The sequence below is a fragment of the Pelodiscus sinensis genome, chromosome 2 (assembly GCF_049634645.1).
Source record: "Pelodiscus sinensis isolate JC-2024 chromosome 2, ASM4963464v1, whole genome shotgun sequence".
NCBI classification, from domain to species: Eukaryota; Metazoa; Chordata; order Testudines; family Trionychidae; genus Pelodiscus; species Pelodiscus sinensis.
Window position 1 is genome coordinate 2,375,214 of NC_134712.1, and position 12,119 is coordinate 2,387,332.

Below are 12,119 nucleotides of genomic sequence, written 5' to 3' on the forward strand. Positions count from 1 at the left end.
GTTGATCTGTTAAGTGCGGCATAATTTTGCAAACAGCCAATTGATCAACTCTCTGCACTGAAAAATCACCATAAAAAGGCATCCCTAGGACAAATTCTATCCATTTCCAAGCAGAAAGATGTTTTTCTGTGTACTGCCCTGGGATCTGAGGCTACGTCTAGACTGAAAGCCTCTTTCGGAACCGGCGTTTTCGAAAGATATTTTGGAAAAAGCCTCTTTTGAAAAAGAGCATCTAGAGTAGACTACAACCAGTACTTTCGAAAAAGCAAGCTGCTTTTTTGAGAGAGAGCACCCAGGCAGTCTGGATGCTCTCTTTCGAAAACGCACAGTTTGCATTACATAGCGCCTTTTTTTGAAAGAGCACTTTTGCAAAAAGGCGTTTTTTCTCGTAAAACGGTCGAAAAAACTGCCACGTTCTTTCGATTTACTTTCGAAAGAACACAGCAGCAGTCTAGACGCAGGGGACGTTTTTTCGAAAAAATCCTGTAGTCTGGACACACCCTGAGAGTCAAGCTGGGATCTTTTTGGCAGTGATAATGACTCTCCAGGTTAAGTTTTGTCCTGACACCTGTGCAATTCCATTGTTTTCAAATTAGGGATGTGAATGGTTAACTGGTGAGGGCTGGAATAGCTCATGGGTAGGGGGCTGCTCCAGCTCCACGGAGCCCACTGCAAGCAGGGATGCTCCAGCCAGGCCAGAGCAGCCTTTGTCCACGGCAGGCCTGACCTGGGCATTCTTTAGGCAGGGGCACTCCAGCCAGCTGTCTGTGGCACGGGGGCGGTGGGGGGGGGGGGGGGGAGGGACAATGCCCTGCAGCCCAGCTGGGCTGGAATGGCTCCCCGCCATGCCTCCCTTTAATTGGTTAACCAGTTAAACATAATGCTGAACGGTTAACCAATTAAACGGGATTTTACATCCCTATTTCAAATTATGTCTTCGGTTCTATCCATGCAACCTCACTGAGAGCAACACGGTCATAAAGGCCTAATTAAAGGCAGGAAACAAAAGCAGTGAAGATACACAGGTGACCCTGCAACTGGAACTTAACCGATGCTGCGGCTGGTGCGCCCTCTCCCAGAGCTGTGTTGTACCTGCCGGGGCGATACACGTAACAGCAGTAAACACTTATTGTTGTCACTGACGTGTCTGGCTCTGACTCTGAAATGCCCAGGAGGAGCAGAGATCGGTCTTCCACAGCCACTCCACAGAGGATAACTGTACTTTAAGGAGACTCCGTACCCAGTGGGGCCTTCCGTGTGGAGTGTCAGTGTTATCGCCATGACCATGGGAAGTGACTGTCTAGGAAGGAGTCCTGCAGAAAGGGATCTAGGGGTCAGAGTGGACCACAAGCTAAATATGAGGCAATAGTGGGACACTGTTGCAAAAAAAGCAAACATGATTCAGGGACTTCAGGGGGTAGCCGAGTTAGTCTGTTACAGAAAAAAACAACAAATGGTCTGGTAGCACTTTATAGACTAGCAAAACATGTAGTTATCTGTTCAGAAGTCATCTGAAGAAGTGGGCTGTGCCCACGAAAGCTCATGATACAATCTACATGTTTTGTTAGTCTGTAAAGTTCTACCAGACCACTTGTTGTATGATTCAGGGAGGCATTCACAGGAGTGTTACAAGCAAGACAGAAGAAGTCATTCTTCCGCTTTACACTGATTAAGCCTTAATTGGAGTATTGTGTCCAGTTCTTGGCACCACATATCAAGAAAGATGTGGAGAAATTGGAGAAGGTCCCGAGAAGAGCAACCAAGACCTATGAGGGAAGACTGAAAGAACTGGGCTTTAGTTTAGAAAAGAGAAGACTGAGAGGGAACATTATAGCAGTTTTTAAGTATCTAAAAGGGTGTCACAAGGAGGATGGAGAAAAATTATTCTCCTTGGCCTCTGAGGACAGAACAAGAAGCAATGGGCTTAAACGGCAGCAAGGGAGGCTTAGGTTGGACATTAGGAAAAACTTTCTGCCTGTCACGGTGGTTAAACACTGGAATAAGTTGCCTGGGGAGGTTGTGGAATCTCCATCTCTGGAGATATTTAAAAGCAGGTTGGACAGACACCTGTCAGGGATGATCTACACAGTGCCTGGTCCTGCCGTGAGGGTACAGGACTGGACTCGAAGACCTTTTGAGATCCCTTCCAGTTCTAGGATTCTATGATTCTACCATGTGTGAATTTCCTGTGTGAAATCATGGCTGCAACCATGTCTCAAAAATAAGGGATGGGATCGGCCATTTCCAGCAGCACAAAGAGAAAGTCCCTGCCTGTGATGAATTAGACCCTGAGTAGGCCGTACTCAGGAGGCAGATGAACAAATATTTACTGAATTCTGCACGAGGTCTGAGCCACAGAGTCCCCCTTCGTAGCAACACACACTCTGAGCGTGAATCCCCCCGTGCTGAGCCGAGAGCATGGCCCCCATGGGATAAGATGAGAGGGAAGCAGAGTGGAAGGGACTAGAAAGCAGAAGAAAAGGGGGGGGGGGTTAAAGCACAGGGAAGGGCATCCGTGGAGCGAGGCAGGAAAACCCCACCAATTCCTCCGTCAACTCCATTATCTCCAGTGGAATTACAGCAGGAAGGGCTGTGACGCTAAGGGCAATCAGAGAGGAAGAGATAACAGCGAGGCAGGCGGGGAGAGTACGGAGCTGCCAGGGAAAGGATGGGGATTGGGGTGGCTGAGCGTGAGGAGAGAGACAACAGAGGGATAGTTGCTGGGAACATACTGAAAAATAACAGAGAGGCAGGTGAGAAGAGGAGCTCACCCCCTTCCCTCTGCCGTCTGCTCAGCCACAGTGTGTTAGCCAGGGCGGGCTGGGTCACTGCGTGAGTGGACCTCCGCCAAGGAGAAAGCGCAGGCCGCTGCGTAGGTGGCGCTCTGCCCCAGCACAGCCCGCATGCCCCAGGGCGATGCTGCTGGCGGTGCCCTCGCCAGGGTGCCGTGCAAACAAAGGTCACCATCGTTTGCGATGACTGAAGATCTCCTGGTGCTTTGTGTCAGGGAAAGAGGGTGAGTGGAGGCGTCCCGGCCACCTCACCACTCAAGTACCTGCATGCTCCTGACCCACTCCCCTGCACTCACAGGCTGTGCTCTTCCTCCCTGACTGATGCAGCAAGCCATGAGACAGATGCCACATTGGGCTCCAGGGTTCTCAGTGGCGAGACAGGATCGCTGCGGGCACCATCCATACGGGTGCTCTATCCAATCAGTGACCTGCCACCCTCCCAGAAATGAATGAAATAGAACCCGTAAACTGCACTTCTCAAAGCTTAGCAACCCGCACAACGGCTATGCAGCACTTTAAAGACTAACAAGATGGTTTATTAGGTGATGAGCTTTCGTGGGCCAGACCCACTTCCGCAGATCAAATTCTGGAAGAGAATTGGCACGACCATATACACCATAAACCATCTGGTTCGTCTTTAAAGTGCTGCATCGTCCTGTCTTTTGTTTCAGCAAGACCAGACTAACACGGCTGCATCTCGATTACTACTCACAACGGTTGGCATCCCCATTTTACAGCCTCAGAGGGAGAGACGTGCCCAGCTCCATGCAGCAAATCACTGGCACAGCCCAGCCAAGATTCGAATAGGGGAGTTCCTAGGTGCTCAATCCACTAGGCCATGCTGCCTCCCTACACAGATTTACAACCCAGTGCATTCAGCTCGGATTTTCCTGGTGTCTTGGACTGAGCTGCACCCAGCCAAGCTCCCCGTCTGGTAACCTCTCTTCAGAGACAGACATTTTCTTGGTTCACGCCATGCGGAATTTACTCACTGTCTCCTTCCACTTTCTCAGGCGTCCGGCTCCAGATGATCTGTCTGGTCTCCAGCTTCACCTGAAACGTCCTCCTCTCTGGCCTCTGGGACTTTTTTTGGTAGAATAGGGTCAGTACGGTCCCAATTTCCAAACCCCTGAGGATCCTCCCCATGTCCCCAATCTCCATCCTGGAGTCCTCCAAAAAGCCATTGACACCATTCAGCCTGGACACTGACATCTTTATTGCCTGGCCATCGCCTGACGGAATCACAGAGCGGGATCCGTGTCATGCAGGAAAGGAAGGAGTCTCTGGGAAATGAAGTCAAGACCCTTGGAAACAAAATCTACCCTCTTATGTTCAATTGCTCTCCCCCAAACCTCCGGAGACAAGGGCTTCCTTTGCTGCAGTAGCTACCAGTGCTGGCTTCCACTCTGATGCACCACAGATGCTGCAAAGATCCAGGACTCTCCTCAGAGCTGGGGAAAGAGGAAGGGGGTGGGATCGAAGGATCCTGCAACCTTCCCTTTCTGCAACCCAGGAAGAGGGTTAAATCCAGCACAATACGGCTTCCCTGCTCTACTACAGCAGCTGCCGCAAGCAGTGAACGCTCAGGCAGGCAGGTTTAGAGGCTGCTTTTCAAAACAAAAGCTATAAAAAAAATCATCCAAGCAGGCAGGTCCAGGAGGCTGAATGTACAGCAGCACCTTTACACACACAAGATCCATACAATCCAGCTGGTGCTGATGGAGCTGCGGGGGGGCATGGCGGAGGAGCCCCGGGTAGAGTGCTGCCAGGCTGCGGATCACTGTCAGCTGTGGAAGAGAGGGAGGAAAGAAGCACAGATGGTGCAAAGTAAAAAAGCTGTGCAGCCAGCTCCAGAGAATGCCCCTTCAGCCAGCAAAAAGCAGCCTCCTCCTAACTGGGGATGGAAAGGGCTGGGGGGGGGGGACGACAGGCAATCTCCCAGTGGCTTTTCCTGCAGCTCCTGGGGAGGAATGAAGAGGGGTTGGTTCAGTAGGTTTCTGGCAGGGAATCTGGAGGATGTGGGGTTTCCCCTGTTCAAGTTCTCCCCTCCTGCTGCAGATCCGGGCGAGGGAGTAGTGGTGTGACTTCCCGGGGGCTGCTGCTCCTGCTTCTGCCTGAGGATCCAGCTGACAAGGGGGGGGGGGGCTCTCCTCCCCCTTTTCTCTCTCTCCTTCTCTCTGCTGATTAATTTCAGGCTGGTGAAATGGACGCCCAGAGGAAACTGCAATCACACATGGCCGGAAAGAGATCAGAAAGGAATTTTAAAAAAAAAATTGCAGGATCTTGGAGAAAGAAAAATAGGAGGAGAGGAAGAAAAGATGGTGGAGGGTGACATCTAGAGGAGAGAGGCCTGCTTGCCTCTGGAGGGACGAGGGAAGGGCAGGCTGAGAAGCAGCTGGGACATGCTGCTGTCCGCATGGTTCTTACATCTGGAGGGGATGGAGCACAGACAGTGACTTTTGGTTTTGCCAGTGGGTTCACTGAAGAGGTGTAGGGGTGTGTGGGGGGGGGGGCGGGGAGGGCTTTGCTACTTTGCGGGGGAGGCAATTTTCAGCATATTTATACACTTCTTTCATATTCTAGTTATCAAATATGTGACTATCATGGGGGGCTTAATTTAATCAAGACTAAATCAGTCATGCACGATAGAATTACATTAGCATGAATTACAGGATTGGAATCACTGGACTCACCTACAAGCCGCCTTCACTAACGTCACAGCTTACCTCTCACTGGAGCGCTCTGGAGGAATCTGTCCGCGATCTTATTTCCATCCAGCTCCCTGGTATGGGACAGCTCCATTGGTCAGTCCTGTCTGTCCCACTGGGTTAAGGTTTCTGATGCTGGAGAATGAGCACTCCATGAGCAGCCTAGTAGGTAGAAGACAGGGAGGGCTGGGGGACTTGCACAGGGACTTATTGGTGGGTCCTTCTGGGCTCACGTGCAGAGGAGAAGGGGGCTGGCCTTTCAGGTAAAAGGCAGGGAGGGCTGGGTGGACTTGCATAGGGAAGGTAGGTGGCCTCCTCAGGCTGGCCCCATGCACTGGTCCTGTTTCCCCTTTGGGAAAAGATGATCACGCTAATACTAGTCTAATCATTCTGCCTTGTGGTTTCATGGTGCCCCGTATGTGTGGTCCTGCTGCCGCCTGGTGCCATTGCAAAATGTCGGTTTAAGGCAAAGTTACTTCCAGGGGACATCTTAAATAATCCTCCTTCCAACCTCCTCATGAAGCCTGAGCACACCCCATTGGTTTTCCATCAGTGCTGAGCCCCGGAGCAGACAGGGAGTCGGCCCCTATGGGATGGAGGAGGAAGTCCGGGGGCGTCATAGTGGGAACCTGGTGGACTTCAACTACAAGGCCGCAATGGACAGCAACACGGTTTGCACTGGTGGTTGCGTGGAAAACACAGGCTGTGTCTTCCAGCGCAGTGGGCTGTGTTACGCATGGTGGAGTGAGATTCGTTCAGGGCCAGCCTGCGTAGAAGCATCTTCTGATTTCAATCTAAGGGAAGCAATACAGGCAGTCCCCGACTTACGCGGATCCGATTTATGTCGGATCCGCACTTACGAACGGGGCTTTTCTCGCCCCGGAGCTCACGGGCGGCGGGTCGCCACCCGTGTCCTCCAGGGTGAGAAAAGCTTCTCCCGGTCTCCCTGGTCTGCTGGGGGGGTCCAGCAAAGCCGCTGGACCCCCCCAGCAGACCAGGGACACCCGAGCAAAGCCGCCGCCTGGGCGGCTTTGCTCCCGGGCAAACGAGCAAAGCCGCCCAGGCGGCGGCTTTGCTCTGGTGTCCCTGGTCTGCTGGGGGGGTCCAGCGGCTTTGCTGGACCCCCCCAGCAGACCAGGGGGACAGGAGCAAAGCCGCGGAGCACGCCCGCAGCGGGACAGCCCGGGCGCGTCTGGGTTGTCCCGCTGCGGGCGTGCTCCAAGGCTTTGCTCCCCGTCTCCCTGCAGACCAGGGAGATGGAGAGCAAAGCCTTGGAGGACGCCCGCAGGGGGACAGCCCAAGCGCGCCCAGGCTGTCCCTTTGCGGGCGTGCTCAGCGGCTTTGCTCCTGTCCCCCTGGTCTGCTGGGGGGGGGTGCAGCTAGTGCCCCCCCCCCCCAGGCAGACCAGGCTTTTCTTGCCTACCCCTGGGGTAGAGCAGCTGGGGGCTGCCGGGTTGGTCCCGCAGCACCGCTCCGGACCAACCTGGCAGCACCCCAGCTGCTCTGCCCCAGACGTCCTGATTCAGCCGCTGCTGGTCAGTTTCAGCAGCAGCTGAATCAGGACGCCTGGGGCAGAGCAGCTGGGGTGCTGCTGGGTTGCTCCAGTAGCGCCAAGGAGCGGCGCTACTGGAGCAACCCAGCAGCACCCCAGCTGCTCTGCCCCAGGCGTCCCCAAGTCAGCCGCTGCTGAAACTGACCAGCGCTGACTACAGGAAGCCCGAGGCAGAGTTGCTCTGCCCCAGGCTTCCTGGAATCAGTGCTGACCAGTTTTAGCAGCAGCTGACTTGGGGACGCCTGGGTTTCTTAAGTTGAATCTGTATGTAAGTCAGAACTGGCATCCAGATTCAGCCGCGGTTGAAACTGATCAGTTTCAGCAGCGGCTGACGCCAGTTCTGACTTACAAACAGATTCAACTTAAGAACAAACCTATAGTCCCTATCTTGTACGTAACCCGGGGACTGCCTGTAGTAGAACGGAGGCTACATGGAGCAGCATGGCTGTGGGAGGGGGTGAGAGCCTGGGACGGACTGGCCTCCAGTGAGGAGGAGTCCTGGGACCAGACTTATCATCCTGGAAGAGGCTGCCAGGTGTTGCCCTTGCAGGTAACTTTTCCCACCAATGAGACAAGCCCTGACTCCCCTCAGCTGCCCACACCGAGAGCAGCCGTGGTGGGAAGGTGCAGCAGGAGATTCTCCCCCACAACCTCTCAGAGCAGGAAGGGGCCAGAGGAAGGTTGGGGGGGGGGGGCTGAGGTGGAAGGAGATGAATGGGACACAGAGGAGAACAAGGTGTTGGCTGGCGTGGGGGGGGGGGGGGAGTTGGGGGAAGAGAGAGTCTGAGAAAGCTGGTGGGAGTGACTCTGGAAGATAGTGCTGGAAAGTGACACAGCCCTGAGAAATCTCCGCCATTTTCTCTCTCTCTCACACACACACACAGAGGTAGTGAGGAGGAGAGGCACCATTGGCAGCATGCACCACTGCCTGATTCTCCATGGGAAATCCTGCAGCCCCAGATACAATACACATCAGGGCTTGCCAAGATAAAATGGTAGAACTCCGGGCTTTAACGATTATTGGTTCTTTAATGACCTGAACGATCAGAGTCACAATTTTACATTGCAGCCAAAAGATGGCGATTCCTGGAGCAAAACATTCCCTGGGAGATGTTCGTGCGATATCGATTCACCACAAGGATTTCCATCTACTTCACTTCTCTTCACAGCACCTTGTGTTTTCCGGAGTGATCCCTCCTCTATGTTAAATGCTGACCAGATTTTTCCTGATTAATGGTGCCTGGCCACACGGGGACGTGAGGGAGAAAGCAGAAAGACGCTGATTTAAGTGATAGTTACATACCACAGTCAATGTTCCCTCTAATCATTCTTTTTTCATCCATGTGTAGAATGGTCAAAATATAGTTCAGATTCACACGGGTAGTCAATCCTTAAGTATAGAAAACAAAAGGTTTATGAATATAAAAAACTGAAAGAGTTTGTAGATCAGGATGATATTAGTGTGCCTGTCGGTAATAAATATCTCTGGTTCATCCAAAAGATTGGAATCCAAACTCTAGCTTAGTTGTGGAGTCTGTTGGAGTTGTTCCATGAATTTTTCAGTTATTACTTGGGGATTTCTGTCCAATGGCTCACACTTCCCCTGTTAAAGGTTAGCAGGTCCCAGATGGCAGAATCATGCCCGCTGTTTTTCTTTTATAGCTGAAACAGGATGTCAAGTGTTGTGAGCACAGCATGTGTCGAAAGATTTCTCATTGTTGAGCCCACAATGATCCACCCTTTGAAGTTCACATTCTGTTTCCTCCAGACCTGTGCGCACAGCTAAAACCCTGAAGTGTGGGGAAATCGGCCTGTTGGCTTATCTTCATCAGCTGCACTTACATGCTGGAAAGAGGGTGAGGTGCTGCAAAAGATGTGTGATGCAAACATCATCACTTTGTATAAAAATAAAGGTGAAAGGGGTGATGACAACAATTACAGGGATGTCTTGCTACTAAGCGTAGCAGGAAAAGCTTTCTCAGAAGTCAGGTTAGTGGGCCTACAACCGCTGGCAAAGCATGGCTACCTTGAATCACAGGGTGGATGTGTGACGGCACATCGGGGAGCTCCCCCAACCCTACACCCCCGTCCGCAGCTAGATGTGACTCTCCACCAGCCAGTAGAGTAAAAATGGGTTTATTACTTCTCCAAGATACAGCACAGCATAGGCTCGATGTAGGCATAGGCTAGGCCGACAGCCCTAGTTCCCTTGGGGGGAAGGGGTTCACAGGCCCCTGAACCTCCTATACTGGTTTTAATCTGCTTCCTCCATGCTTCCCCACTCTCAGCCTGCCCCTTCTCCAAACCACAGAACAGTCATCCCCCCAGGTAGCCACACCCCTTCCTTTGTTCAAACTCCTTTCCCTGGCCAGGTGAGACGTTGCTAGTCATGATCTATGTGCCTGCCCTCAGGAACCACCCTACTCTGGGCAGTGCTTGCAGATACAGGCCAGTAGGGGTCACCCACAGCACAACACAGCAACCAGTGAATGTCCAACCAGAGTGGACCCATGGCCACAAGAGTGTACAGACCCCCCCCCCCCACACACACACTGCATCACACGATGGAAGATCAACTACAGACATGATATTTTTTCTGCGTCAACGGCACAAAAAATGCAGAGAGCAAAACCAACCATTGTATATCATCTTATTGGAGCTAACCAAAGCGTTCGACACAGTAAGCAGAGCAGGTCTGTATGCAAAACTAGAAAAGATAGGATTCCCACCAATCCTGCAAAGTCTTATGTGTTCATTCCACAACAGCATGAGAGCAACTCTCCAGTTTAAAAGGTCCACTTTGGATAGCCTTGAGATGAAAAGCAGAGTGAAGCAAGGATGTGGTTTTGCCCCTACAATGCTAGGAATCGTCTTCTCGGTACTCTTGAACTGTGCATTTAGGGACATGAAAGATGGAGGGTGTCTCCACAAAAGATCAGATGGGAAATACTTCCACCCGTCCTGACTTAACTCAAAGTCCAAAGTCAAAAAGGTGTTAATCAGAGAATTTCTATTTGCTGCTGCTGCTGCCCTCATAGCCCACGATGAAGATCTGCGACAAGAACTCATAGGCTGCCTTTCAGATGCATGGCAAGCATTTGCTCTTACCATCAACATCAAGAAAATAGCAGTATTGGGACCGGGGGTTCCACAAGATCCTTCAATGACCTTCAATAGTCCCAAAGTTCTGCTATATAGGTTCTACAGTAACCACGAACCTCTCACTGGTTGAAGAACTAAATGTCCACATTGGAAAGGCTGCCACCTCCTTTAGCTGAAACAAAAGATAGGACTATGCAGCATTTTAAAGACTAACGAGATGGTTTATTAGGTGATGAGCTTTCTTCTTAGTCTTTAAAGTGCTGCGTAGTCCTGTCTTTTGAATCAGCTAGACCAGACTAACACAGCTGCGTCTCTATCACCTCCTTTAGCTGGCTGACTAGCATGGAACACCTCAGAGTTTGCCATCAAGACCAAAAGGCTGGTGTACCAAGCTGGTGTCTCAGCACTCTTATGTGTGGTGGGGAAACATGGACAATTGATGCTTATCAGGAGAAAAGGTTAAACAGTTTCCACCTACGTTGTTCATGCTGCATGAAGTCGCCAACACAGAAGTTGTTCAATGGGCAAATTAACCAACTGTAACAGCCCTGCTCAAGCAAAGATGACTGGGCTGGCTGGGCCATCTGAGTAGGTTGGAAGATGGACACATGCCCACAGACATGCAATACAGAGGGAACAAGAACAACAGGATGTTCCAAACTTGGCTCTAAAGACACATGCAAGCGAGAGACGAAGGAATTTGGAACTGATCCTGACCAATGGGAAATCTTAGCAAGTGACTGTACCAAGCAGAGCCATCATTTCCCTCAGGGTCTCAAAGTCCATGACAGGAGCTGGCTCCTACAGCTCGAAAAGCACCCATAGGAAGCAAGCAGCTCCCAACCAAGATGCAGACATTTGCAATAACTGCCACAGAGGCTGCAAATCTCGGATTGGTCTAGTCCGGGGTGGCAAACCCATTTAACAAAGAGAGCCGGAACAGCGGCAGAAAAAATGGGAAGAGCCGCACCAGAATTGTCGAGCTTAAAAAAAAAAAAAAGGAGGGTACCCCTTTAAGAAACAAGCTTAGGCTTTTTGGCCATATCAGGCTCCCATCGACAGCAGCCAGCTTGGGTGCGATTTTGAATCGCCACCACGGTGAGCATAGGAAAGCCAGGGGCCGGGGGGCGTTTGAGAGGGGGGTGCAGGAGCAGCTTCACGAGCTGCACTTCTGGGGGAGAAGAGCCGCATGCAGCTCACGAGCCATGGGTAGGCCACCCCTGTCAGTCACATGAGACGCTGCAAACCCATTCCCACCGTCTCTTGCAGCTGTTATGCATGCGTGCACAGGCAATCCAGCTACACTGATTTACATAGGGCAATGGCTGGCCATGACCTGTTCCTTATAACAGGGATAGAGAAGCTGAAGATTGAATAGGCAACATTAGATTTATGCAGGACATACATGTCTTTACTTTTAAGATTAATTCAAGTTACAGGATGTAGACCGGGGGCAACATGGGGGGCACAAGGGTCATGTGCCCCTAACGCAGTGGGTGGAGAGGGACAGGCCCAGCACCTGCACTGGTCCCCATGCTTTGGCGGGCCCAGGGCAGCCTAGGGGAGTAGCCAAGGGCCTGGGGCCAGCAATAAGGACTGGTGCACCCCCACGCTCACCAGTGGCAGGAAGCAGAGTAACCCGGCCCCAGCCACTCTGCTCTCCTGACTCTCAGCCACGTTGCTTGTGGGAGGAGACTTGCGGGAAGGGGTGGGACTGTCCCAGCCACGGACACATGGGCAACGGGCGAAGCGGAGTGACCCACCTTGGCGCTGGGAGAACAGAGTGGGTTGGGGCCGGGTCACTCCACTTCCCACCACCACTGGTGAGTGTGGGGGGAAGGGGGATGTGGATCCCTGCCGCTGAAAAAAAACGGGTTCCAACTGAAGTAAAAAGTTTGGGAACCCCTGGTCTAGCCAGCTTTCGATCCATCTAATGAATATGCAAATATGCAAATGAATGTTATG

The 12,119-nt window shown here is 51.9% G+C and overlaps 1 protein-coding gene across 2 annotated transcripts in view; it reads right to left on the minus strand.

The window, feature by feature from the left end:
* Nucleotides 1-5,639, minus strand: part of LOC102461099 (1-phosphatidylinositol 4,5-bisphosphate phosphodiesterase gamma-1-like) — a 94,703-nt gene extending 89,064 nt beyond the window's left edge. Inside the window, exons 1-2 of one of the 2 annotated variants that reach the window (XM_075919990.1) lie at nucleotides 5,519-5,639; nucleotides 3,785-5,013 (exon numbers count right to left, since the gene is read on the minus strand). In XM_075919990.1, coding sequence (XP_075776105.1) covers nucleotides 3,785-4,004 — 220 coding nt within the window. In that variant the 5' untranslated portion in view covers nucleotides 4,005-5,013; nucleotides 5,519-5,639. The remainder of the gene's footprint in view (nucleotides 1-3,784; nucleotides 5,014-5,518) is intronic. The other variant, XM_075919991.1, reaches the window with a different exon arrangement.
* Nucleotides 5,640-12,119: the final 6,480 nt, after the last annotated feature.